At 41.8% G+C, this 27,564-nt stretch overlaps 1 protein-coding gene across 2 annotated transcripts in view; it reads right to left on the reverse strand.

Annotated features, from left to right (window-relative positions):
- Positions 1 to 1,719: 1,719 nt before the first annotated feature.
- The window catches only part of pi4kab (phosphatidylinositol 4-kinase, catalytic, alpha b), a 147,733-nt gene continuing 121,888 nt past the window's right edge, over positions 1,720 to 27,564 (reverse strand). For both annotated transcript variants that reach the window (XM_078554470.1, XM_078554469.1), the window contains 12 exons: positions 23,669 to 23,798; positions 21,362 to 21,432; positions 21,059 to 21,131; positions 20,733 to 20,803; positions 14,696 to 14,802; positions 12,763 to 12,867; positions 11,958 to 12,083; positions 8,085 to 8,205; positions 5,077 to 5,236; positions 2,972 to 3,061; positions 2,574 to 2,657; positions 1,720 to 2,157 (listed from right to left, as the gene is read on the reverse strand). In XM_078554470.1, the coding sequence (XP_078410596.1) occupies positions 2,106 to 2,157; positions 2,574 to 2,657; positions 2,972 to 3,061; positions 5,077 to 5,236; positions 8,085 to 8,205; positions 11,958 to 12,083; positions 12,763 to 12,867; positions 14,696 to 14,802; positions 20,733 to 20,803; positions 21,059 to 21,131; positions 21,362 to 21,432; positions 23,669 to 23,798 (1,190 nt within the window). In that variant the 3' untranslated portion in view covers positions 1,720 to 2,105. The remainder of the gene's footprint in view (positions 2,158 to 2,573; positions 2,658 to 2,971; positions 3,062 to 5,076; positions 5,237 to 8,084; positions 8,206 to 11,957; positions 12,084 to 12,762; positions 12,868 to 14,695; positions 14,803 to 20,732; positions 20,804 to 21,058; positions 21,132 to 21,361; positions 21,433 to 23,668; positions 23,799 to 27,564) is intronic.

The following is a 27,564-nucleotide window of genomic DNA, read 5'->3' on the forward strand; positions in this document are numbered from 1 at the left end:
TATTAACTTGGAGGAGTCAACCTGCTTCTTTGGCTCAATGTTAGCACAAGCTCTAATAGCATCAAGAAAATCCTGTTCTAGTGAATATTACAACCGAACAGTTTTAAAAAGTACAGGTAGTGGACCTCGAGCACTCTCCTGACCCATCCCCACCTTTTTTTTTTAAACGCACAATTAAATCGGGTTTGAAATCACAACGTGTCCTTGTACTTGATCAAGGGATGGAGCAAATGCTCCATTTCAAGATCACCATCTCTTTTTTGATGTAGCTTGCCGACAGAATCAAGGGTAAAAACGGTTCAACAAGAGAGCTGCTATCCTGAACAGAGGTGGATTACATTATTAGGGCAATAGGTGATGAAGCACATCACAAGGGGAATGTGTCTCATTAGAACTAGACCAGAGTAATTATGTCTGCTGGTCCTGTCTGAACAATTAGACAAAACCTTTGCTTCTTTTGGGAGAATCAACACGTCTTTACCCTACAGCTACATTATCTATACACTGCAACAACTGAACAGTTTTAACAAGCACAGGTAGTTCACCTCAAGCACTCTGATCTCATTCCTGCCCTTTCCCCAATATTTTTTTTTAAACACATAATTAAATCGGGTTTGAAACCACAACGTGTCCGTGTACTTGATCAAGGGACTAAAGCAAATGCTCCATTTCAGGATCATCACCTCTTTTTTGATGTAGTTTGCCAGCGGAATCAAGAGTCAAAACGGTTTAACAGGAGAGCTGCTATCCTGAAACTAGCAGCTGAACTGGAATGAGCGCTTTTCAAACCTGGGTTTAACTCTTTAGTTTTGAGAGCCAATAAATTAAGTATCTTATAATAGGAAGTTGTGGTTTCAATTGAATTGTAGTGCTTCACTGCGCTGTAGATACTTAGCAATGGATGGGATCAGGTAGTCACAAAATATTATTGCCGTCCTGTTAGAGGAGTGCCATTGAGATCCTCAAGAAAAGTAAAATGGAATGTCACTTCTGATGAAAAGTTGCTCATCTGAAATGTTAACTCTGTTTCTCCCTCAACAGTCGCAGGCTGATCTGAGTATTTCCAGCATTTTCTGTTCAGATTTCCAGCTTCCACAGTATTCTGCCTTTCACCGTGAGTAGAATGCCTAAACTATAGGATGTGTGGCTGTCTCTGAACCTTTTTCAGATAACTTGTCAGTTTAGAAGGTGGAATATCCAAGGACATCAGTACTGAATTTTGCCTCCACAGGAGAAGCTCCTGCGGGTTATGTCAAGCCCAGCAGATGACCCCCACTGGAACTGAGAGATTATTTTTAGCTGAACAACATGGAAATGTGCCGCAAGACAAGATACTGGCAGTTTTCCATCGTTGTACTTGGCATACAACAGGCAACATTGCTATAAAGTCGTACAGCCCATAAGATGATCGTTTGGTCCATTGTGCCAGTGCTGGCTCTTTGAGAGAGCTATCCAATTAGACCCACTCCCCTACTCTTTCCCCATAGCCGTGTAAGTTTTTCCTTTTTAAGAGACCCAATTTGCTTTTGAAAATTACAATCAATCTGTTTTCACCACCCTTTTCAGTCAGTGCATTCCAGAGCATAGCTCGCTGAGTAAATAAAATGCTTCCTTCCCGTCTCCCCACTGGCTTTTTGACCAATTGCCGCTATGTTAAATTGATAGTACGTCATTTTTTTTCTGTTCTCTTCATAAACAGAAGACAGTATGTAACACCAATCCAATTCAACTACTTTATTCACATTATAGATTTAACATATCTGTATAGCACATTTACATACACTACAGAAAAATAATATCTCCATGAACAACTTTAATATTTCAATTTCATCATCGCAACATCACAGACAAACAAATATAGTGCAATTAATGCTTCAGCTATGATTTGACACATATTCTATGTTCTATAATTGCAAAGGGTGATTGAGTATCCTTTTCGTAACAAGTGATTGTTGTGAGGTCCCAAAAGTACAGTTTAAGATACAACCGTTAAAGACGGGTAACACAAACTGAGGCTAAAAAGTGCAAGAATTATACAGTAGTGATAACAGCACGGGCACACTTTCTTGTCTTGAGGAAGCAACAGGGAAGGTTCGAGTTCATCATCAGTATGGGATCTGGTTCTGGTAGTACTGAATCATGTCATATGTTTTACTCCTGAAAAGTAAGACGACATTTTTATAGCATTTCAGTCAACGTACATTTTGCCTTCTCCACCGATATCTTATGAACATAGGAATTAGGAGCAGGAGTAGGCCACTCAGTTCCTCTTGCAGCATTTTCCTTTATCTTCGTGACTCCTCCCAGGGCACTACCCCACCCCCCTTCCAATCCAGAAGACTGTTGAGTACAGCTCAAGGTGACTTATTCTCCCTCTCTTATCCTGGAGCAAGGATATGGCATTTGCATGACTAATTGTGAACACATGGAGCCATGTGCTTCTCCCACAGAAGGATGGGGTGGGGGGGGGGAGGGGAGGGGAAACAAGCGAACTTGGCCCACTCTCGACTGGTACAATATTGCACAACAAGAGGAAATAATATCTCAAGAACAGGGAAATGCAAATCATCTACCTGTTGCTCAGGAAGCAGTTCTGAATGACTTTCATGATGAAATTTGCTGCCTCTCTCTCACTTACATTCGGGTTGAATCTTTGCCTGAATCAAAGTGGGAAAACGTTAATAAAAATCTCAAGGCTTTCATTCTGGGCATCTGGACTGCTGCCCTTTCAAATTATGGCAACATGTAAAAATGTGTAGCTTAAAAATAGTGCAAGCACACCAACTGAACAATAGATTGAATGCACCAATTCAAAAGGACTTAACAGTATTTTCTCACTAAAAGGTAACAAAATAAGGTTAACATTTTTAAATAACTTTAAGGCAATTTCTAAAATACAAGTTCCAAAACCTGATATGTTTAAAAGGTTTAACTATATCAAAAATGCACAACCAAAAGCTAACGCTCTTACTTAAGAAGCTTGATAGTCTGCCCTCGGAAACAAGGAAGTCCCGTATCCAGCATGAGTGTGACGAGTGACACCACTGCATCCATGTAAGGCCTACAGAGTGAGAACATTAGCAGTCACCAGAGGTCCAAATGGTTCACACATTGAACATCGACAGAATAAACCAAGCAGGATCACAGTCATGTTTCACAGGCTTATTACTAATTAAATTGGTTCCCTAACCTAAACAGATTTAGATCTCAGCATTAACTGGGGCTGATAACAAGTCAATTCTTCCCATATGTCATTTACCACTCCAACTTTCTTTCCTTTACTGAATGTGATGGCTTCTTAAAGATTACACAGAATTATCAGCACAGAAACAGGCCCTTCAGCCCAACTGATATGTGCTGGTGTTTATGCTCCACACGAGCAAGTCAGACCTATACTCAATGGAGTTTAGAAGAACGAGGTGATCTTATTGAAACATAAGTTTCTGACGGGGCTTGACAGGATTGATGTTGAGAAGATGCTCCCCCTTGTGGAGGAATCTAGAACTGGGGTCGGGGGGAAAAACGGCTTCAAAATAAGGGGTCTCCCGTTTAAGACGGAGATGAGGAGGAATTTCTTCTCTCAGAGGTTTGTTAACATTTGGAATTCTCTTCCCCAGCGAGCAGTGGAGGCTGGGTCATTGAATATTTTCAAGACTGAGTTAGACAGATTTTTGATTGACAAGGGAGTCGAGGGTTATGGGGGGTTGGCAAGAAAGTGGGGTTTAGGCCACAATCAGGTCAGTCATGACCTTACTGAATGGCGGAGCAGGCTCGTTTCCCAACCGCTCCCGGGACCGCTGATCGCGGCGTCCGACAAGAGAAAAATTCAGGCCCATCTAACGCTATCAACATATCCTTCTATTCCATTGTCCCTCATGTATTTATCAAGCTTCACCTTAAAGGGGCCAATGCTATTTGCCTCAACTACTGTCTGTGGTAGTGAGCGTTCCACATTCTAAACACTCTGGTTAAAGAAACTTCTCCTGATTTGTTCATTGGGTTGGTTGCTGACTAGCTCATATTTATGGCCTCTAGTTTTGGACTCTCCCACAAGTGGAAATATCTCTGCTTCTACCTTATTTTGAAGACATCTGTTGGGTATAGCCCCATGGGGATAGGTCGCCATCTGCTGCTCATCATTCAGCAAGCGGTCATTCAAGAGGCCGCCCAGTTTTGCCCATCAGAAGCCCGTGGCAGAGGTGAATGGTATCACCCTCGCCAGCTCCTCAGCTGAGACTGACTAACACAGCACACAGTGAACTGTTTCTAATCCGTACAGCTCAGGTGTGCCTTGCCCAAACATGCTGGGCTATTAGGGAAACATTTAGCAATCTGAGGAGGAGGATATGTTTCAGTTTGAAACCACAAAGATATATACACCAAGGCATTCACATGTTACAACAAGAACGTTTCCTAATGAAGAAATTAGATTTTTAATTCACACCCAGTTGATCTGTGGGTCACCAAGTAGCGCATTATCATGTGGCAGAGTCTGTACTAGTAGAACCAGAATCTTACAGTGCAGAAGAAAGCTCTACAGCCCATTCTGCATGTGGCTTCTCACTGAAAAGCACTGTTCATTCTATGATCCCGGGAGAGTTGTTCACTCAGTCCATTCCGCTGGCCTTTCCCTATGCCTGTTACATTTATTTATTTTCAAATATTTATCGACTTTCTTTTGAAACCACTGCCACTGAATTCAACTTCTGCCAATGTTTCTGGTAGGATAGGAAAAAAAGTTCTCCTAACTGCTCCCCAATTCTTAAATGTATGTTCTCGAGTTACCAACTCACCAGCCAAATTGGCAACTTGCAGAGACATTCAATGCAGCTGATGTCTGGATGTCTGCATCAGCAACATACTGCAAAGGTCAACCCTCCTTCCAATTCTATTAAATTCAAACTGATCTTGCCTATCTGCAGTGCAGTGCACAAGGTCTGCTAATACCTTCATAATGGAGGGAACTTTTCTTCTGTATATATTGCCAACTGTTTAAAAACTCAAAAATCTAAAAACTCTCCTTACACAGCCCTGGCGTAAACCAGTGAACATTAAGCTTTTGTATAGGCTTCTTACCTGACAGCTAAGTATCCCTTAACGCACATCTCCATGAACCATTTAAAAGGCGTGGCCTCCATCTTCCCTCCCATGATCATCACCATCTCATCAGTTAGCTTGATATCAGGCTCCCAGCCAAGATTGCCACCTGGCGAGCTTTCAAACATGAAACCGAAATCTGAAAAAAATGAGCACGGCTTGATTAAATCAACAGTCATTGGGTTTGTCTCCGAGGTCAACGTCAGCTAACAGTGGTCATTTGTTTTTGGCTACTGAGGTGTCTGAAAAGTATTGAAATCTGTTATTATTAAGGACACTCAAAACCAAGCTGCTGCTAAGCCACAAGGGCTCAGTTCCTGCTTACCTAATGTAAGCTGTATATTCTCAACCCATAGGTGCAATGCCTTCTTCTCTACGTCCAGAAAGTTTGGGAGCCCATGGTGTACAGCTAAAACCATGCATCTTACACAGCTTGTCCAGCTAGCTCTTTCCTTGTGTCAGACCAGGCCATGACGTTGGACAAATGGTACATTTACAACATCATTGCAGCTACGTCCTTTGCATAGACACTGCAGTCGCAGTGTAAATACATATTTAGTGACATTAGAGCCTGCTATCAGCCTCGACTCAGCAGTAACATACTCACCCAAGAGTTCAATCCCCAATCAGCAGTCTTGAGCATACAGTCTAGGCCTACGCATCTGTGCAGTACTGAGGGAGTGCTGCATTGTCAGATGAGGTATTAAAACTGAGGTGCTGTCTGCCCTCTCAGAGGGGTCCAGTGGCATTATTTCACTGAAGGGCAGAGTATTCTCCCCAGTGTCCTGGCCAATATTTAGCCTTCAGCTAACATCACCAGCACATTATTAACTCATGGCTGTTTGTGAGAGCTTGTTGTGCATTTCCTAATTTACAATGGCGATAATACTTCAAAAAGTACTTAATTGGCTATGAAGTGCCTAAGAACATCTTGAGTAGTGAAAGGTGCTATATAAATGCAAGTTTTTTTACTCTACCTGTTAAACGTGCGGGGATCTTTTAAGGTTTTTTAATCTATGGAATTCATTGCCACAGAAGGCTGTGGAGGCCAGGTCATTGAGTGTATTTAAGACCGAGATAGATAGGTTCTTGATTGGTAAGGGGATCAAAGGTTACGGGGAGAAGGTGGGAGAATGGGGTTGAGAAACTTATCAGCCATGATTGAATGGCGGAGCAGACTCGATGGGCCGATTGGCCTAATTTCTGCTCCTATGTCTCATGGTCGAATGGTGAGAATTCCAATCCCAGTGCCCAGTGATAGGTTTGCCCTCTAAACGTCACTAATGAGCCAGTGCCCAGGGACAGTGAACTTTCTTGGCTCAGTGACCAGATTACTGACCGTGGCACAGAGGGCTGGGCCTATTCTAATATTCCAGCATCAGGCACGTCCCCTTGTTGCTCGAAAGAAGCCACACATCACCATACATCTGCCTCTCCGTCCTCCCATAAGAAAATAGCCATTCGGCAATTGTCAATCATAGAATTCAGCCTGACTAGGCACAGTGCAGCCACTGAGATTTCAAGAGGTTCCCAACCATCATGGACAGTGGTTCCTTCAGCTGCAGGTGTAGATCTTCAGCACTAACTGCATGCTTCTCTGTAACTCAATTATGGCAGTTGCTTTCATCCGGAAAACACGAGTGCCTGGACACATACGGGCCTCCAGATGACATCAATCAGCAGCAGTTGTGCCAGGCTTGGATTTGCAGCTCTGAGGCAAATGATGGCTCGTGACCCTGCTCAAGATCATTAATGTTTCCTCCCCCAACTTTCCCGAAAGAATTTACATTGTTTAGGGATCTGACACAAATACTGTCCACACCTATTGCTTAACCATTGGCTTGGAGCAGCCAGGAGTCAGTGGCCTTCCAGTATGGCAATGGGAAGCAAATAAACACAACTGCTAAAGGTACAATTAATTCCTGCAGCTTTAAAAACTATTGGATTTCATAATGACTACCATGGCCCCAAGTTCTGGTCTCCCTGAGACAAGTGGGCACATCTTCTTTACGTGTACCTTATCAAACCGTTTTGTAATTTTGAAGACCTCTATCAGGTCACTCCTCAGTCTTATCTTTCCTGGAGGAAACAGCCCCAGCCTGTTCAATTTTGTTCCAATAAATAGAACTTCTTAGGTGTGGTATAATCCTCGTGACTCTTCTTCTGCACCTTCGCCACAGAACCTGCCTCTCACGGAGGCGTTTCTTCAGCCATCAGCAAAAGTGCACCATAAGGAGCCACCCACATTCCCATTGGATTTAATTTGCTGCATTACCATCATCTTACGCAGATGGAAGGATGCCAACAACAATCACTGTCACTATATTTCTCCTGTGAAATGGGGACACATACAGTGCACAGTACTTGAAGTGCGGCTTAACCACAGCACCATACATCAATGATCATAATGGTTGTGAGCAGGGATAAGGGAAAATGCTCCATTCTTAAGTTCTGCACTTGCGTTCTTAAAACGTAACCCCAACTCAATCCAGAAAGAAACAATAAACTGCGGTTAACAAGTGACAAATTCGCTGGTCACCAACTTAGTCTTCACGTGTCAAGGTGCAAATTCTTAAGAGAACCGAGATATGCATTCGGTGCTTTTGCACCGACTAGTCATAGAGAACTTCCAATATTTGCATTTTTTTCACCCACAATCACTACAGGGCATTAGTTATGGTTTGTTTCCACTCGTATCAATATTTTTTTCTATCCAGTGAATTACCATCAGCTTCTACATTCAATTTTAGATTTTATAAGCACCAAATGGATGAAAAATTAGCTTAACAAGGTAGAGCATACAAGAAGACTGGAGATTGTGATTGGAAGGTGATAGGTGTGGAAAGATGCTCAACAGCACCAATGGAAGCTAAAGGGAAATGAAACCAGCATTGGTGATTTGACAGAGTGACACTGAAAAAATATCAACCGCCTCATCTTTTGATATTGAAGAGATTTTGTGCAGTTCTTGCAGGATGAACACTGACCTATGTGGATGAGATGACCTTTCCTGTCCAGCATGATGTTCCCATTGTGTCGGTCTTTGATTTGCAGCAAGAAGAGGAGGAGACTGTATGCAGCCATGCTGCGGATAAAATTATACCGTGCCTTCAAGACAGACAGAAAATGTTAATTGTGGAATAGATGATCAATGAACAAGTGTCAAAGGCAGCATGGTTTATTAGCAAAACTAACCCTGCCTTATGTTCCTCTGAAAATTCACCTTGACTGCAGTCTAATAAATATATCTACTCCTTAGTTTATCATATTCACTGAGCACCTGCTTAAACTTGGTGGGTCAAGATCGAAATTCTTAAGAGAACAGAGATGGGCATTTTCTGCTTTTGCATAGGGGTGAATGTTAGCAGTTAGTAAACCTCATGGCTGCCTACAGATTGCAGAACTAAGTTAACCTCCTCCAGCATTCTTACTGAGCAGTCATTTTTCGTCGACTTGCACTGCTCCATGGAGTTTCTAGAGAGTGTGGTGAGGCCAACTAATTATACTAATGGTAAACTCAACTTAAATCGAATGTACCCTGGGGCTTTCAAAATATAGCTACACCCATTTTCTATACCTGGCTTATAAATTAGATCTGCTGACTTCAAATTCTACTAGAACATTTTGCTCAACCAGGCTCTCCTATGTGGTTAGTTATCAAAATGTGCATTAAATTAGACGTACTTGCACCCAAAAATTAAATCTCTCTCTCTCTTCCTCCCCTCCAATTCATTTTTGAATCTCTTAATTTTTCATTACAGGTGACTCTGTTGATGTTTTATTTGTTCATGGGATGTGGGTGTCACTGGCTAGGGCAGCATTTATTGCCCATCCTTAATTACCCTCAAGAAGGTGGTGGTGAGCTGCCTTCTTCAACCATCACAGTCTATTTGGTGTAGGTACACCCACAGTGCCATTAGGGAGGGAGTTCCCGGATTTTGAGCCAGCGATAGTGAAGGAATGGCGATATATTTCCAAGTCAGGATGGGTCTGTGACTTGGGGGGAAATGTGCAGATTATAGTGTCCACATTCATCTACTGCCTTTGTCCTTCTAGGTAGTAGAGATCAGGGGATTTGGAAGGTGCTATCAATGGAGCCTTGGCAAGTTGTTGCAGTGCATCTTGTAGATGGTACACACTGCTGCCACACTGATGAAGGGAATGAATATTTAAGGTGGTGAATGTGGTGCCAATCAAGTGAATGTTTGTGGATGATGTCAAGTTTCCTGAGTGTTGTTGGAGCTGCACTCATCCAACTGGAGAGTATTCCAATTGTGCCTTGTAGGTGGTGGACAGACATGGGGGAGTCAGGAGATAAGTTACTCGCCACAGAATTTCCAGCCTCTGACTTGTTCTTGTAGTAACTGCATTTATATGGCTGGTCCAGTTCAGTTTCTGGTCAAGGGTAATGCTCAGGATGTTAACGATGGGGGATTTTTGGGCTTTGTTGCAAGGGGATTGGAGTACAGGAAGAATGAAGTCTTGCTAGAATTGTACAGGGTTTTGGTGAGACCACATCTGCAGCACTGTGTCCAGTTTGGTCTCCACATTAAAGACAAGGTACACTCGCATTGGAGATGGTACAGCGATAGTCACTAAATTGGTCCCTGGGATGAGGGGGCTGCCCTATGAGAGGTTGAATTAAATTGGGTCTATTTTCTCTCGAGTTTAGAAGAATGAGAGACAATCTCATTGAAACATACAAGATTGTCATGAAAATATAATAATTCTCATAATATTATTGTGATTTATTGTAAAGGTAGGTTAATAGTGGGGTTAGGATAGTTTCTCTGTGTGTGTGTGTGGGGGGGATTTAATTGAATTGGAGACAGCTGGTCTGGAGGCTTTAAGACATCAACAAGAAGCTAGGTTTGAAATGCTAAATACGTAAACTTAGCTGAAGTTTTATAATGTGAGGTGTGAGGGAAATGGACAAATTAAGTTACCTTGAATTTCAAAGAGATGGTAGGATGTTACACTTAGCCAAAAGAAGCTAAGGCAAACAGTGTGTTTATTTTTCCCAAAGGTTACTGATAATATGAGCACTATGAAAGATTTACATTATGAGAAAGGTAAAGTTCCAAAGACATAGCGGATCAATGGAATTTGCATTAAAAAGGGAGAAACATATAAGAGTTGAGGCTGTGTGTAAGAGGAGAAGATATTCTAAGATCTAACACAAATGTGAAAAGCCTCCAGCCTCTGTGCATCAGCTTGCTGGCTACAGGAACCGAAGCTAAGAAAACTCACTTTGAAACTTACTGTCCAGGGTATCGCGTTGCTTTGCCTGGGTCTGTTTAAATCTATTTGTTTTTACTGTTCCCTTAACAGAGGTGTAACTGAGGGCCAGATTAATTAGGTGTTTTAGGCGTTATTATAGTAGTAATTTGTAGGCCTATGTATGTGCTTGAAATCTTTCCTTTTGTTAATAACGTTTAATTTAGTTTTCTAAAAACATCTCAAGACGCGGTAGTCTTATTACTTCTGAATTCAGGGCACGCATCTCAAAATAAAATACAAATTACAAAACAGTTGTGACCGCATGATCAAGTTTCCCTCGTGGATTTGATCTGCCTGGCACACATCATTTGCCACGTCATAACAAAGATTTTAATGGGACTTGATAGGGTAGACGCTGAGAGATTGTTTCCTCTGATCAGGGAACCTAAAAAGGCGGGGGCACAATCTCAGGGTAAGGGGCCAATTGTTTAGGGCTGAGATGTGCAGAAATTACTTCACTCAAAATGTTTGCGAAGCTTTGGAATTCTCTGCCCCAGAGGGATGCTCCATTGTTGAATACATTGAAGGCTGGAATAGACAGATTTTTGGTCTCCCAGGGAATCAAAGGATATGGGAACGGGCAGGAAAGTGGAGTGGAAGCCCAAGATCAGCCATGATCTTAGTAAATGGTGCAGCAGGCTCGACGGGCGGTATAGTCTATTCCTGCTCCTACTTCTTGTGATCTTGTGATTCAGCGATGGTAATGGCATTGAATGACAAGGAGAGATGGTTAAATTCTCTTGCTGGAGATGGTCATTTCCTGGCATTTGTGTGATGGGAATACTACTTGCCACTTATCAACCCAAACCTGAATGTTGCCTAGTAGGTCTTGCTCTATGCGGGAATCGACTGTTTTGGTATCTGAGGAGTTATGAATAGAGCTGAACACTGTGCAATCATAAGTGAATATCCCCACTTCTGGCCTTATGATGGAGGGAAGGTCATCAATGAAGCAACCGAAGATGATTGGATCTTTGTAAGCTAAATGAAATTCTTTACACAGAACCAACAATGATAATATGCAGTAGTGAGATCAATTCCTGCCATTCTAACAGCCCAGGGTCAAACAGATGTAGCCATAATAACACAGAATTTACAACAGGCACAAGCCATTTGGCTTAACATGTCCAGGCCAGTTTATGCTCCACACAAGTCCACTCCCACCCAACATCATCAAACCCTATCAGAAGAGCTTTTTATTCCTTTCTCCCTCATGTATTTAGCTGGCTTCCCCTTAAATGCTTCTTTATTATTCGCCAGAACTACTCCTTGTGGTGGCAAGTTTCACCTTCACATCACTTTCTGGGTCTAGAGGTTTTTCCTGGATTCTCTACTGGGTTTATTAATCAATATCTTATACTTTTGTGTTCTGGTATTGGACTCTCCCACAAGTGGAAATATCTGTCCGTCTATCCAATCGAACCCGTTCATAAGTTTACAGAGCTCTGTTAGGTCACTCCCTTCAGCCTTCCCTTTTCTGGAAAAGAGCACGTTTGTTTCTTTGCAGCAATCATCCGTAAATGTTTCCTCCTCCCAATGTACAGACAACATACTCAGTTGCAGCGATGCCCTGACTTTACCTTCTGGAATGCCAAAGTTGATTCATCTCCGTACTGGTTCCTGAAGTAATCGTACATTCCAAAATCCGTCTGCCGGCCCAGCTGATCGCGTGACTTGCAGTCAGGGATGCACTCAATAACGCCACACTGAAAAATTGAACCGCTGTCACACTTAAAATCTGCCAGCGATGAATATGTATCTGAGAATGCCGTTCCTGTTCAGTAATTTATTTCACCAAGAAAGCTGATGGTAACCTTAGCAGTAAACACGATAGGGTTGGTTTTACAAATGCTCGTTGGCAGCAGCTAGTCTCATCCACCTGCCTGATAGTATCAGGAAACAAACGACGGCTGTGCCTGACATGATTTCATACTCACTGATTTCATGACTGCCCCTTAAATGGTGAACATTGACAAATATCAGCCCTTAGGGCCGCAGGTGTCATAACTTTTATTGTGAAATGCAATATACTGGAACAAGCAAGCTGTTGAAAATAAAGTGCGCTCACTTAAAAAAAAAACACAAAATTATTTTAAACAAAGATTCTAACATTGAAAGGAATTCTCAATTTGCTGAAATTTAGTCTAATTTTAAGTAACTACACTGCTATAAGGTGCAACTACTTCTTGATTTTATGCATTATCAAGTCCACAGATATGTAATGTTGACACGTTACAACGTCTCGAAGTTAGCTCTTCGAAATAACAGTATAGCTGTCCTATTTTTAACTTCTATGCATATAACTGGATTACTGAGTAGGTTTATTGAATAATCACAGTAAGTAACAGTAACATTTTCAATATCATTCTATCATGAAGGACGTACCCCTGGGGCTGTAGCCACTACTCTGTACGGAAAGACAAAGAGATCCAAACCAACAAGCTGAATAATGTTCTTGAAAAGACCAATAATCTGTAACGCCAACATATCCTGTGGACATACACACACAGTGAGCACATTTTGAAAGCCAGACAACACTGAAAATGAAACTGTTAGAAACTAACCTTCCAACAAAAATATTTCGGGTAAAACAACATAGAATTTCTATAATTATGCACCATGAAAATTTAATCTACTTTTTCTGGAAAAAGCTAATACTAAAACAGAAATGTTAAAAAAAAAAAATGATCCAGGGAGGGTTTAGAAAAATCGTACTTCTAAACATAGCTCCCATGCAAACTTGAAACTTGACCCAGTTTGTAATTCTGTATTCTTGTCCATCGAAATGGATTGTACATCGTGTGTTTAGTGTGTTCACTGGCCATTATCTCGTTCAGTCAGGTTTCATTTTATTTGAACCACATACCGGCCTTCCTATCAACGGGATTATGAAAAGTACAGCTGATCTGCGTTTGGCCAAGCAATGTTTTGCTTTAGTGCAGCACCCACGTACACAAGGGCCTGAATTTTACCCTCGGGGTGCACCTGAAGTTGGCGTGGCCGGAAGCAGACGTAAAACCCGTTCCCAGCCGAGATCGCGCTGTGAACGCGATATTAACGCGCCTGGAGAAAGGCTCAGCACTGCCATTGGGGGAGGGGCGGAAAGAGGGCTGGCACCAACGTCACCGCAGGTGCTGCTGAGCGCTTCCGCTGAGGTCCCAGATAGCTGCCCCAGGGAGCTGCAGACCTCTAAGTAAAGCACAAAAATGCTGCATGCAAAAAATGGCCCTGCAGCACAATCAAGCACCCGAAAGCAGGCCTCATTAGAAAGAAAAGTCCCCAGATATTTCTTTTTATTTTAAGTCCTAACAGAGATTTCATCCCGCCTTTGGATGAGGTTTCATCAAAAATGTAATGCCCATTTGGCCGTTAGGCCCGTCCGCCAACCGTAAGGCTGGACAGGCCATGAAAAATCGCTTTCAATTGGGCCACTAATGGGCTTAATTGCCCACCTAATTGTCGGTGGGCGCTCTTCCCACTTTTCCATGCGCCCCGCCAGGCAAAATATTGTGCGAGTGCGCAATGACGTCGGGACGCTCACCCGACGTCATCTCGTCCAGGTCAGGTGCGCGCCCGGCCGCGGGATGTAAAATTCCAGCCAGGAAGGACAAAATGACTCTCTAAGGGTTGGTCAGATCCCAAACGTTTAGCGAAGGAGGGAAAACGATGACAACAAATCAGTGAGTTTAAACGTCGCTTCCTAAAGAATAAGATCAAATGAGCAAACTTGGGTTTATCTTGTGCCTGATAATGTACTCAGGATGTACAAAAGTCCTTCATGAGAACTTAAATTACTTTGAGTAATATCTCGATTTTAAAATTTTCATCCTTGTTTTCAAATCCCCCCATGGCCTCACCCCTCTCTATCTCTATAATCTCCTCCAGCAATATCTCTGCGTGCCTACAATTCTGAGCTCAGCATCACAATTTTAACTGCTGTACCATTGGCAGCCGTGCCTTTTGCTGCCTTGGCCCCAAGCTCTAGAATTTTCTCTTCGGATTTCTCTTGCCTCTCTACCTCGCTTTCCTCCTTTAAGATGCTCCTTAAAGCCTCTTTGACCAAGCTTTTGGCCACCTGCCCTTACATCTCCTTATTTGGCTCGGTATTAAATTTTGTTTGGTAAGGCTCCTGTGAAGCGCCTTGGGATGTTTTACTATGTTAACGATGCTATATAAACACAAGTTCTGGTTGAGTACTGCTTTTACTCCAAGGACAGCAGATTCTCATCGAACATTCACTGGTTCTTGTTCTGATTACTTCAGACCTGTTATGTTGCAATATAACAATAGAAATTAAATGAAAGGTGAACGGGTTTACCTGTCTGCAGTCATCACCAACTTTAAAAATGGCAGCTTGCCAACAAATTCTTTCAGAGTCATCTTTCTCTGTACCGTCATCAGTGTAGCCAGGACAGGAACGAAGACCTGTAAATCATATTCATTACTCCTCATTGTCTAACATGCAGCTTCAATGTTTAAGCCTGCCTATTAGGTTTTGGGTCACATGGCTAAAGCATAGAAATGACACACAACATTGGTAAAATGTAGAATAATGATCAATATTTAAATATCTGCATCCCGCCTTCCCCCAATAACCTATCATCCCCCTTGCTAACCAAGAATCTATCCACCTCTGCCTTAAAAATATTCAAAGACACTGCTTCCACCACCTTTTCAGGGAGTCAGTTCCAAAGACGCATGGCCCTCAGAGGAAAATTTTTGCCTCATCTCCATTTTAAATGTGTGACCCCTTATTTTCAAACAGTGACCCCCCCCACCACCCCACTAGTTCTAGATTCTCCCACAAGAGGAAACACCCTCTCCACATCCACCCTGTCAAGACCCCTCAGGATCTCATATGTTTCAATCAAATCGCCTCTTACTCTTCTAAACTCCAGCGGATGAAAACCTGGCCTGTCCAACTGTTCTTCATACCTGCCCATTCCAGGTATTAATCTGGTAAACCTTCTCTGAACTGCTTCCAATGCATTTACATCCTTCCTTACATAAGGTGACCAATACAGTACTCCAGTTGTGGTCTCACTAGTGCTCTGTATAAATGAAGCATAACCTCCCTTTTTTTGTATTCAATTCCCCTTGCAATAAATTATAATATTCTATTAACTTTCCTAATTACTTGCTATACCTGCATTGCCTTTTGCGATTCATGCACTAAGACCCTCTGCATCTCAGAGCCCTGCAATCTCTCATCATTTAGATAATATGCTTCTCTTTTATTCTTGCTACCAAAATGGACAATTTCACATTTTCCCACATTACATCCCAATTTACCAGACCTTTGCCCACTCACTTAACCTATCTATATCTTTTTGTAGCCTCCTTATGTCCTCTTCACAACTTACTTTCCTACCTATCTTTTGTGTCATCAGCAGATTTGGCAACCATCCCATCCATCCCTTCATCCAAATCATTTATATAAATTGTAAACAGTTGAGGTCCCAGCACTGATCCCTGTGGCACACCACTCGTTACATCTTGCCTACCTGACAAAGACCCATTTACGCCTACTCGCTGCTTCCTGTTAGCCAGCCAATCTTCTATCCATGCCAATATGTTACCCTCTATACCATGAGCTTTTATTTTCCGCATGCACAAACTTTTGACTATTTTTTCTAGAAGGTGCTGCCTTTGGTGTAGTATTGTTCCCACAGGCTCTGGCAGCTCAGCCACCGAGCTACCTCAACAGGGTCACCAGCCTTTAGACTAAGTGTGTACTGGCCAATCAACTTCGGAATGCAACAGAGACCAGCTAATATGGCACTCATCCAATATTTACAGACAAAAGCCTCACTCAAAGTGTTTGGATAGCACATCAAGAGGAGGAATCCAATTTCTTGTTTCTCCTTTCTAGTCCAGAGAAACTGAGATTAACTGTAGGGCCAAACTAGCCCTCCATCCCGACCAAATCAACCACTGATATACCTGTGAATGTGCTAAATTATCTCACTTAGGTCTCACATTGACTTACTGCATATGACAATGCCCCCAGGCCACTGTCTGAGGCTCAACCAGACAGTTCGCAACCTTGGCATCTTGTTTGACCCTAAGCTGAGCTTCCAACCACAAAGCCTCTACATTCCCAACGCTGCCCACTTCCATCAATGTAATCTTGCCCATCTCTGCGTTGCCTTAGTCCATCCACTGCTGAAACTCCAACCTTCAGATCAAAGCTCTTATGGCCGACCTTCCACCCTCTATAAACCTGAGCTCTTCTGCACCAAGTCTCGTTTATCCATTATCCCTGTAATCACTGACCTACATTGGCTCCCAGTCCAACAACAGCTCAAATTTAAAATTCTCATCCTTGTGTTCAAATCTCTCCATGGCCCCACCCCTCTACATATCAGTAACCTCCTACAATCCTCAACTCTCCAAGAACTCCACTTTGTTATGACCACAGCCGACGTTAATCGCTGTGCAAACCAATTTCCAGGGGAAACTTGGCTTACGGGCCATATCCTTTTATTTTATATTCTGAAAATGAGAAGAATTAATACTGATCTCAGCAACAAGTCCAGTAACATGTTTGGGATTTTAAAAATTAAAAGTTTTATAAACAAGAATAAAAGAAAACTTAAGCACACAAGATTACACAGTTAAACTTAGTCTTACAAAACATTCCCCCCCGCCAAAAAAACTCTCCACTTGGACAGAGCCACAATTAAACACCTCCCAGCCAACATTCTCTTATAGATGTTTAACAAAAAAAAAATCCAGTAATAGTACCCAAGGCAAACTGCTGTAGCTTTAATAGAGGCATACCACATGGCCTCTTAACTCTCTCCCACTCTGCTGTGTAAATCCAAACTTTAGAACAAAACTGCTTGTTGCAGCCCAAGACTTTTCTGGCTTGACAGGATGGTTGAACTTGCATCTTCTCCCAGCCCAGAACTCCAGCTATAGCTCCAACTGCTACATCTCACAGCTCCAGTTTAACAGCTCAAACTGCAACTCAAACAGCTACCTTAAGCCCTCCACGGCAACTCTAAATTACTATTTTTCGCTCTTTCATCTCAGATTCCATTGTCCTCACACCTCTTTGAAACCCAAACCCTTCCAAATATAAAACCTTTCATGTCTCTATTTTGTCTTTGCTTTTGGGTCAATAAAATATAATATCCCCACTTCTTTCTACCTATGGAACTCCTGCAAGATGCAAACATGTTTCTTGACATCCCTTTGATATTCAAAGAACTCTCAACTTATCTAAAAATGCAAATGGTAGATCTAACCTATTCACTTGTGCCTCAAACTTAACACCTCTGTCCTTTTCATGTTTTAAACTCCCCAGACAACCTGTCTGCTATTAATCTCTGCCCAGCTTAATTAAATCACACACACACAAACCCCCTTCTTCACAGAACAACACAATATTTGCCAAAAATATTTTTAAAACTCCTCCATTTCTCACAACTTTCCTCCAATTTTGGAAACTTATGCATCTCCCACTACTTTTGACCCGCCATTGGCAGCCGTGTCTTCAGTTGTTTAGGCCCCTAACTGAAATTCCCTCATTAAACCCCTCCACCTCTTTCTCCTCCTTTAAGACGCTCCTTAAAACCTACCTCTTTGAGCAGGTTTTGTTCATCTGCCCCAACACCTCCATATTTGGCTTGGTGTCAAATTTGTCTGATTATGCTGCTACGAAGTGGCTTTGGGATGTTTTACAACATTAAAAAACTCTGTCCAATTGCAGGTTGTTGTTCTTTTTGTATCACGGGCAACAAGTAAGTAATTGCATTGGAAGCAGTTCAGAGAAAGTTCACTAGGCTGATTCCTGGGATGAAGGGGCTGTCTTACGAGGCAAGGTTGAGCAGGTTGGGCCTATACTCACTGGAGTTTAGAAGAATGAGAGGTGATTTTATTGAAACATATAACATTCTGGGTGGGGGGGGGGCTTGACTGGGTAGATGCTGAGAGGATGTTTCCCCTCATTGGGGAATCCAGGACCAGGGGGGCACAGTTTAAAAATAAGGGGTATCCCATTAAACATAGAGATGAGGAGGAATTTCTTCTCACAGAGGGTCGTTAATCTTTGGAATTCTCTTCCACAGAGTGCAGCGGAGGCTGGGTCATTGAATATACTCAATTGAGTTAGATAGATTTTTGAACTACAAAGGAGTAAATGGTTATAGGGAAGTGGGCATGAAAGTGGAGTTGAGGCCACAATTAGATCAGCCATGATCTTACTGAATGGTAGAGCTGGCTCGACAGGCCTAATAGCCTACTCCTGACATTCTTATGATCTTAAGTACCATGAGTATTTAGGGCATAATAGGTTACACTAATGTTTAGTTATAGTTACTATGGGAACTCAAGCAATATAGTGCATTTAATGTTGGAAACGCCTCAAAAACATTCAATAGGGAGCAGAGGATCAGGCAGGGAAAGGACAGGGTGTGATTGTAAGCTCTGTCAAATCAGCTAGTATTAAAACACACCAATCCCTTAGGTTATAATATTTTGTAATCTCAAACACCGACCAAGTTGCAAAATACTTAATTTCATCATTACTGTGAAGTTCAAACTTAAATCAGTGCTGCTTAGATCCATTTAACTGTAATCATCACTGGTGTTAACACCAACTCAATATCAGGGACAATTAAAATTTGAGGAATATCTGCATTTGAAATGAGATCTTTCTTTTAAATAAAACCTATTAAAGGCACATTTTCTCTCTCCCTGCAACACCCACCCTCCCCCACCGCCCCAACAATCAACAAATAAAAGCAACACAGTTCAATGATTTGTGCAGATAATAGGTTACAAGTGCAATGCAGCATTGAGTGAATGCTCAATGTCATAGCCACTGTCGTTCAGGTCATATCCTGGACTCTAGCATTACTCTGTTTCTGATATCCCTCAAAGAACATTCAGAAACTCTCCCAGTCTCCTGGCAAGCATTCTTCCCTCAACCAACGCCATCTAAAGGATGATCTTGTCGTCTGAGGGATCTGAAAATGGCTGCCTTGTTAACAGTCACTGAACTTCAAAGCAGTTCATTAACTATGAGGGGTTTGGAGACATTTGTGCGAAACATGAACTGCTATGAAAGTACAACTCATTGATTTAAAAACAATACAAAATTGGGGGAATAGCTGGGCTGCGTGTTATCCAACTCTTCCGATTCCTCCACGTTAGGAATAATACCCCAACTGAGAGGTGCTACTATTGAAATTAGCTACTGGATAGTGGGGGCAAGAGTGGCCTGAGTCACCTGCATGCTAACATTCCATCCCCTATTATGGAGCTGCATGATCAGTACGAGGAGCCAGGCACCAAATTAAGCAGATCCTAAAAGGTAATAATCTCTGGGTTATTACCTGAGCCATGTGAAATTGGCATAGTGAAAATAAGATTAGAGAGATGAATGCGTGGCTCAAACACCGGTGTGGGGGAAATGGGTTCCGGTTCATGGAGCACTGGCACCAGAGCTGGGGAAAATGGAAGCTGTACCATTGGGTTGGTCTACACCTGAACCATGCTGGGATGAGCTTTCTTGCAAATTGCGTAACTAGGGAAGTAGAGAAGGTTTTAAGCGAAATAGGCTCAAGGGGCCTACTCCTGCCCCTTATCTGTATGTTCATAAGGATTGAGAGATGGCATTACAGGCTAAGCAAAAGATGGAGAGACTTTAGTTTTGAATAGAGCCCTGTGAATAACTCTCAAATACTTTTCAGCCTTCATTTCTGTGAATCGGGACTGTTAAGTGATATGGCAAGCATTGCACTGAGTTTATTGGCTCGGGTGGAGCTGATGCCCAGTTTCAATGTGCCGATTATTATTTTTAAAAGTTGAATCCGCTTCAATTGCGCAAAGATCTCAAATGGCTCTTTGTAATTGATTGGTTATAAAAGTTTTTAAAGATGAATTTTGCAGATATAAACGAAAACCGGAGAGCTCTTTAAAGAGTCAGCATTGGCATGATGGGCTGAATAGCCTCCTTTGTGCCGCATTATTCTGATAAACCATTTCTAAGCTATCAACAGCAAAGCAAATGCAATATTGTTTCTCTATGGGCCCTCTTGCTTTATCTCATGATCATCCTTCACTGTCGCTGGGTCAAAATCCTGGAATTCCCTCCCTAACAGCACGGTGGATGTACCTACACCATGCAGACTACAGCGGTTCAAGAAGGCAGCTCACCACCACCTTCTCAAGGCAATTAGGGATGGGCAATAAATGCTGGTCTAGCCAGCGACGCCCATGTCCTGTACATGAAATTTTTAAAAATCTGGACTTAGTAACTGGGGTAGATTAAGAAATCTTTATTGTGAGCAGATTTTACAAAGAGTGAAAAGTGCAATGCCCAAAGTACAAATGGCTTTACTGACCTTCCCTTTCCAGCTCTGATACTCCGCACCGTTTTACTTTAAACTTTGCCAAGTAGGGAGCTTTTGCAGCGCTGTGTGACAAGAAGCAAACACAAACACGTGCACGTTTATATAAAGGATTTAAATGGCATGGAACAGGGTATTTTAAAGCTAATGTAATGGTTACAGTGCAGACTTTCCCAGCCACTCTTTAGGAAGAAATGACAGAAATTAAAGAGCAATTAAGGCATTTCATAAAGTATTAATTATTCAACTAAAAAGTCATCTACTGCACCAGTGTTTAAACGGGTGGCTGACCGGTGTCCTAAGAGTCAAATCAAATGCACCTTTGCATGGGAGTTCCTGACTTGTAGTCAATGTCCAAGACAATAGCTTCTGGATTACTGGGAAGGTAACAACCTGTAACCAAAAGAAAACAGGGCCATGCTTTGGTGGTCTTCTTCTAATTATTATATCTTTATTTAATATGAAAAATAAATGAGGAACACAATGGAGTCTTCCAGCGTAAAGACTCCCCAATTGCCAACAACCAATCTTTTAAGATAGGGAAACAGTTACAAAAGGAGCACTGATACCACACTGCTATTTGAGATGCTAGAAATAACATGAGAATTGTCAGTTTCTCTTACCAGGCTGCACTTTAACCTCAGATAAGGCCTTCAGACAAGCTTTTTTCCTTTCGTCACCTTTAGGATATGGCCTAAAGAAGTAAGAGACAGTATTCTCAGTATTTCTGCAAACTACTTTTTCCGATAGGACCTGGTGCACATCATTTATCTATAATCAGATTTCTAATGATCCACGTTTCCGGCGACACACAGCCTACAGTGTATAACATGATTATAACATAACTGGAACGGCGCATGTAATTTTAAGAGGTCTGTTTGGGGAGGCTCTTCGCTGGTCAACATTTCCTAGGAAAACTCCTTTGAAGCTGCTGCTCTGCTATTGCTCAAGACTGCATCAATAGAACAGCTCATGGTGCATTCACATTGCAAGTTTAGTTTTAGCATAACACCCTTAGCTTCACATTCCTGCACAACTACAGTGTAAATCAGGTGCCAAGGCTAAAAGGTAAGGTGGAGTGAGGCCACCTCTTTCAGGCGCTCTCACACCACTCCCTCTGTTGTCAGTAAGACGCAAAGTCCCAATTTCGTGCCATTATCTGTAGCGTGAATGTGCAGCAGAGTGGGTCAGTGGAAAACTTTAGGCAAATTTTCCCAATTCCTCAACACACGTATTTGACCAATAAAATTTAGCTCACAAAGAGGGGCTGCTGGAATGTGCTGACAGATCAAAAATAATGGCTGAAATAAAGAGAGTTAATCACAGATGGCTGTAGGGCTGGACTAAGTTAGAGATAGGGAGGGGCACGACCATGCACGGATTTGAAAACAAGGTTGAGAATTTTAAAATCGAGGTGTTGCTGGACCAGGAACCAATGTAGGTCAGTGAGCAGAGGGGTGATAAGTGAACAGGACTTGCAAGTTGAGATTCATGTCTTTATGCCAATGGAACAGTGGACAGACAGGAGATGAACTTGGGGCGGGGTGTGGTGTGGTGATTCTGGTCTACACGGCTCATTTACTCACTGAATAAACCTTGCTGCGTTATCGGGGCCCTCGTGTAGCTTGAAGAAAAGTTTTGCTATGGTTTTACATTATTTGCTGGCTCAACTGCAAGCTTTGAAGAGCTAACTATTAGGCTCATCACAAATATTCAGGTCACCAAAAATACTGAGAAATTGTAAAAAAACAAGAATAATTAGCGACACCTGCTTTAAAGAACCGTGGGTGTAGATCAAGTGAGCTTAAGATCTGCTTCCGCTGTTAGCACAGCATCAGTGGCAGGCACCTGGCACTCTATTCAGCAACAGTACCAACGCAAATCTTATGTTTTCAACAGCAGCCAAGCGCATTCATCCATAGAGCAGAGGTGAGAGGCGTGTAGGACATTGGCCTCTCTCTATAGATTCTCTATAAATCGAACAGAGAATGCTTTTTCAATTTACATTGCACAGAATGCACAGTATGGAAACAGGTGATTCAGTCCAGCTGGTCTGTGCTCATCTTTGTGCTCCACATGATCCACCTCTCACCCTACTTCGCTGGTAGACCATAAAAGTTTGCAATTGTTGAACTCAACTATGAAACAAATAGTATTTCTCATGCAATGGTTTTTTCTTTAATATAAATTGACTACATCTCCTCAAAAACTTTAGATGACTCTCCAATTTAAATAAGGCAGCTTTGATAATTAAATTCAAAACAACAGCTTATATTTATTTAGAGCCTTTAACGCAGTAAAACATCCCAAGGCGCTTCACAGAAGCGCTATCAAAATTTGACATGGAAGACTATCAAGAGATATTAGGGCAGATGATCAAAAGCTTGATCAAAGTAAGTTTTAAGGAGCATCTTAAAAGGAGGAAAGAGAGGTGGAGAGGTTTAGGGATGGAACTCCAGAGCTTCTGGCATAAGCAGCTGAAAGCACAGCCACCAATGGTGAAGCAATCGAAGTCAGAGACACTCAAGAGGCAAAAATTGGAGTTCTTGAGAAACTGATCAGAGGTAGGGTTTCCCAGGCTGCTGGTAGGGGGAAGGGGAGGGGGCGGGGTAAACGGGAGACTGATTTGCAACCCCTCAAACCCTGGCAGAACTTGAGCAAACAGTACTGTACGACAGTGTCACTGCAACATTAATGTGGTATCCATGCACACAGTGAACTTGCATGTCCTTCCCTGTCCATTTTCTTTGCAGAGTCTTATGTATACCCTCAAGCAAGTTCCTTGACCTCTCTTGATTGATGGACACAAAGTAAAATGTGGATATAAAAATTTCAATAATCTTTGTGGAGCTTTTGAATGGCAATACAACATTCATGACACCAATTGCAAACTCTAATTACGAGGGTTTTTTGACAGGATGCCACCTTACTTGATGATAGCAGAAACATTAGTGATCTTGCTGAAGAAGTCATACTCTCGCTGGTAGAAGTCCTTAGCTGGGCCTGATAGTGAACCAGTGATCTCTTCTATCAGTTGCTCAAGTAATTCGCCAATATCAGCTGCCAACAAAACACACAATAAACATCCAGTTGCTTTTACATTGAGAGATCTGTCAATGCAGCATTCAAATGTTGCTTGTTCCAACCTGAAGCTAGATCAGAATTACCAGTTAGTGAGGTAGCAGCAAGGTAAGGTATACTGAACAAATATAAAACCATTCCTATTGTTCTTTTGTTTTTGATCTCTCCCCTCCCTTGGATCTGGTGGGATTGTACATCCATTCACAGTTATATAAAAAAAAGCAGCCAACAATTCTTCCCAAGTTGCTGTCAAACACCATTCTTCAGCTTGCCCACAGGCTGTGAGAATGGCCTGTGCAGAACACACCCTCTCATTTTCAAATGCTATTAGAGGCATTTTGTCTTCATTTTACGACCACGCCCAGACAGTATAATGGAGACTGCAGAAAGTTATCATGCAGGTAATCATTCATGGAGTCTCATATTCTGCTATTCTACTCCACAACAAGTTGGTCCAGCGACAGCCTATGCCCATTCAGCTATATGACTGTATATTTTTTGCAGATTGAAATAATTCACATTACTTTGCATCTTTGTGCCTATTATGACACAGCCGATGGCAAATGCTGAGTTGTTCAAATCCCAGAGGGAGCTTGAAACAACTGTCATAACCAATTTTTGCAATTTGTATGTTTCAAGATGCAGACTTTGAATTCAGTTATAATAAGACCACCGAGACTCAAGAGGTTTTTATAAAACTAAATTAAAAATTTATTAATTAAAAGATTGCAAGCACATATATATGTCTACAAATGACTATGATAATAACTTCTAAAAAATCCCCTAATTAATCTGACTCTCAGTTACATCTTCGTTAAGGCAACAGTAAAACACAGATTTAAACAGACCTCTGGCAAAGCACACCGTGGACAGTCGCATTCAAAATGAGCTTTTTTTCAGCTCTGGGTCCTTGCAGACAGTGGCTTGAGGTTTACAGGCTGGAGGCTTTAGATCTTAGAATCCCTCTACCTTTTACCAACAGCATTCTCTTCCTTTATACATTCTTTGAATGCAAATTCTCATTGTACCACTAGGTTTTTTGAACTTTACCTCTTCTAACAATAAACCCTCTCATAACACCAATTTTGTTAGTAAACTTTAGAAAAAGTAAATGCATTGTTTGGCTTCTTCTGGCTAGGTGTAATATTTCACCCATTTTTTTGAATGGTTTATTTAAAAATGCAAATTTCCCCCTTTACACTTCACCTTTTAACTTAAGTCAATGGTCTAATCAACTGATGTTGCGCCCTTGAAGTTTTAACATCTCCATAAATTCGCATTAGGCAAGAAGCTTTTGCATAATAATGAATGCAGTCTTTTTTGGTCAACAGACTATGCAGTGTATTTGAGATATTAACTGAGTGCAAGTGCACAAATATCAATATGTCACTAGACAGCATCAAACTTTTCACACTATTCTAGATTAACAAATTCTTACTAAAGTGACTTAACATAAAAGATAATTCAAAACAAATCTTGATAAAAGATCAGGACCTGTACCATCAAGGTGACAAGACAGAACTTCAGCTTTTGACTGACGCGACATTGTAAAACTATTTGGGTATTTGAAGCAACACATCACAGGGCATGAAGTATGTCACTCGCTGCTCTTCCCCTGGCCTTTACTCCAGGGGCTCGTTTTACTAAGCAGCACTGGGGATTTGAACCCTTTAATGAATAATGGCTATACAAATATGAAATTTATAAGGTCAATAAGTTTTGGCACTGTGTCTCTGATTTAGGGTAAAATGGAGGTACAAAGGGGGTCATGTAACCTGTTCTGAATTTTGCCCAGCAATAAGCTTGGGTGGCTTGGTTGTTAAAAGTTAAAGGGGAGCACAGGTTGTTTTACTTGTAAAAAGGTGCCAGATTTTTCACACCGTTAAACAATGACCAGGGCAGTTGTGCTGACAGTGGATAGGCTGCCAGTCTATGTGTTAGGAATGTCAAGTTTTGTAAATGCTTATACTTTAAACTGTCTAGTTAATTCAAAGATAAAATGAAGTTGGGGGAGGCGGGGGAGAGAGAGACAGAAGAGAGAGAGAGAGATAAAAAGAGAAAGATTGAGGCAGCTAGCCCTGTGCCTTAAGCAAAGAAAATGCTGGCCCTGTCAGTCACCATGCAAAATGCAGGTGGGAGCTTGCACTCAGATTGAAGAGACTGAGCTCGTAAGAAGTAGGAGCAGGAGTAAGCCATTCGGCCCCTCAAGCATGTCCTGCCATTCAGTAAGATCATGACTGATCTGCCCCAAGCTTCAACTCCTCTTGCGTGCCAGCTCCTCATAGCCCTCAACTCCCCAGTATTTCAAAAATCTATCTACCTCTTCTTTAAATACTTTCAGTGATCTAGCCTCACAACTCTCTGGGGTAGAGAATTCCAGACATTCACTACCCTCAGAGAAGAAATCCTTCACATCTCAGTCTTAAATGAGTGCCCCCTTGTTCCGTAACTATGTCCCCTAGTTCGAAATTCCCCACTAGTGGAAATATCTTCTCAACATCTACCCTGTCAAGCCCCCTCAGAATCTTGTATGTTTCAATAAGACCTCATTCTTCTAAACTCTAATAAAGGCCTAAAACCTTTCTTGATAGGTCAACCCCTTCACTCCAGGAATCAGCCTAGCGAATCTCATTTGAACTGCCTCCAATGCCAGATATCCTTTCTTAAATACGGGGACAAAAACTGTACATAGTACTCCAGGTGCGGCCTCACCAACACTCTGTGCAGTTGTAACAAGATTTCCCTGTTTTTAAACTTCAAGCCCCTAGCAATACAGGCCAAGATTCCACCTGCCTTCTTAATTACTTGCTGCACCTGCATGCTAACTTTTTGTGTTTCATGCACAAAAACACCCAGATCCCTCTGTGCTGCACTTTTTTGGAGTCTCTCTCCATTTAAATAATAGTGTGCCTTTTTATTCTTCCGACCAAAGTGCATGACCTCACACTTGCCTACATCAAACTCCATCAGCCAAGTTTTTTGCCCACTCACTCAACCTTTTCCTATTCCCTTGCAGATTTCTTATGTCCTCATCATAACATGCCTTCCCACCTATTTTTTGTGAGAATTTAAACGAGGCTGGAAGATTTGATTAGCTTTGGCTAGAAGGAAGGATCTCCAATTTGTCAGTCATAGTGAAAATCAGTTCTGGGATTAGGAGTTACCTGGATGGGTAAGGAAAAGAAAGGAAGCAAACCACTGGGAGCAAAGAATCACCTTGGATTGGTTCCTGGAAGTGTCCACTTAAGGGACAGAGTAAAGTATAACTGTGGAGGGGGATTTTCAGTTGTTTTAGACGTTAATGGGAAACTTTTCTACAATTTAGGGTGTGATTTACCGATTGAAATAGTGTTTAGTTATTGTTGTTATTAGTTCATTTGTTACAGTAAAAGTCTTAAAACTTGCAATCTTGTTGTGTGATCTTTTCAGTCAGTCACTGGAAGTTCGAATTTCTTTTTAAAAAGTTATCATCCTCTACGGAGATTATAACAAAAGGCCCTGCTAGTCTCCCATTCAGTCTGTATAGGAAAACAAAACTTGTCATTTAGCAAGCAAACATTTCAGCATCCTTTTTTTTAAAACATGGATTTCCATGTGGGTACAACAGTTCAATCACGAAAAGCTCATTCCCACCTTCTCAAGGGAAACTAGGGATAGGTAATAAATACTGGCTCACAACTCCAGAATTTTTTTTTTCAAATCACAAGCACAAGCAGAAGGAATTGAAGCACGTCACTATCATAGC

Source organism: Cetorhinus maximus, chromosome 12 (assembly GCF_964194155.1).
Source record: "Cetorhinus maximus chromosome 12, sCetMax3.hap1.1, whole genome shotgun sequence".
Lineage (NCBI taxonomy): Eukaryota > Metazoa > Chordata > Chondrichthyes > Lamniformes > Cetorhinidae > Cetorhinus > Cetorhinus maximus.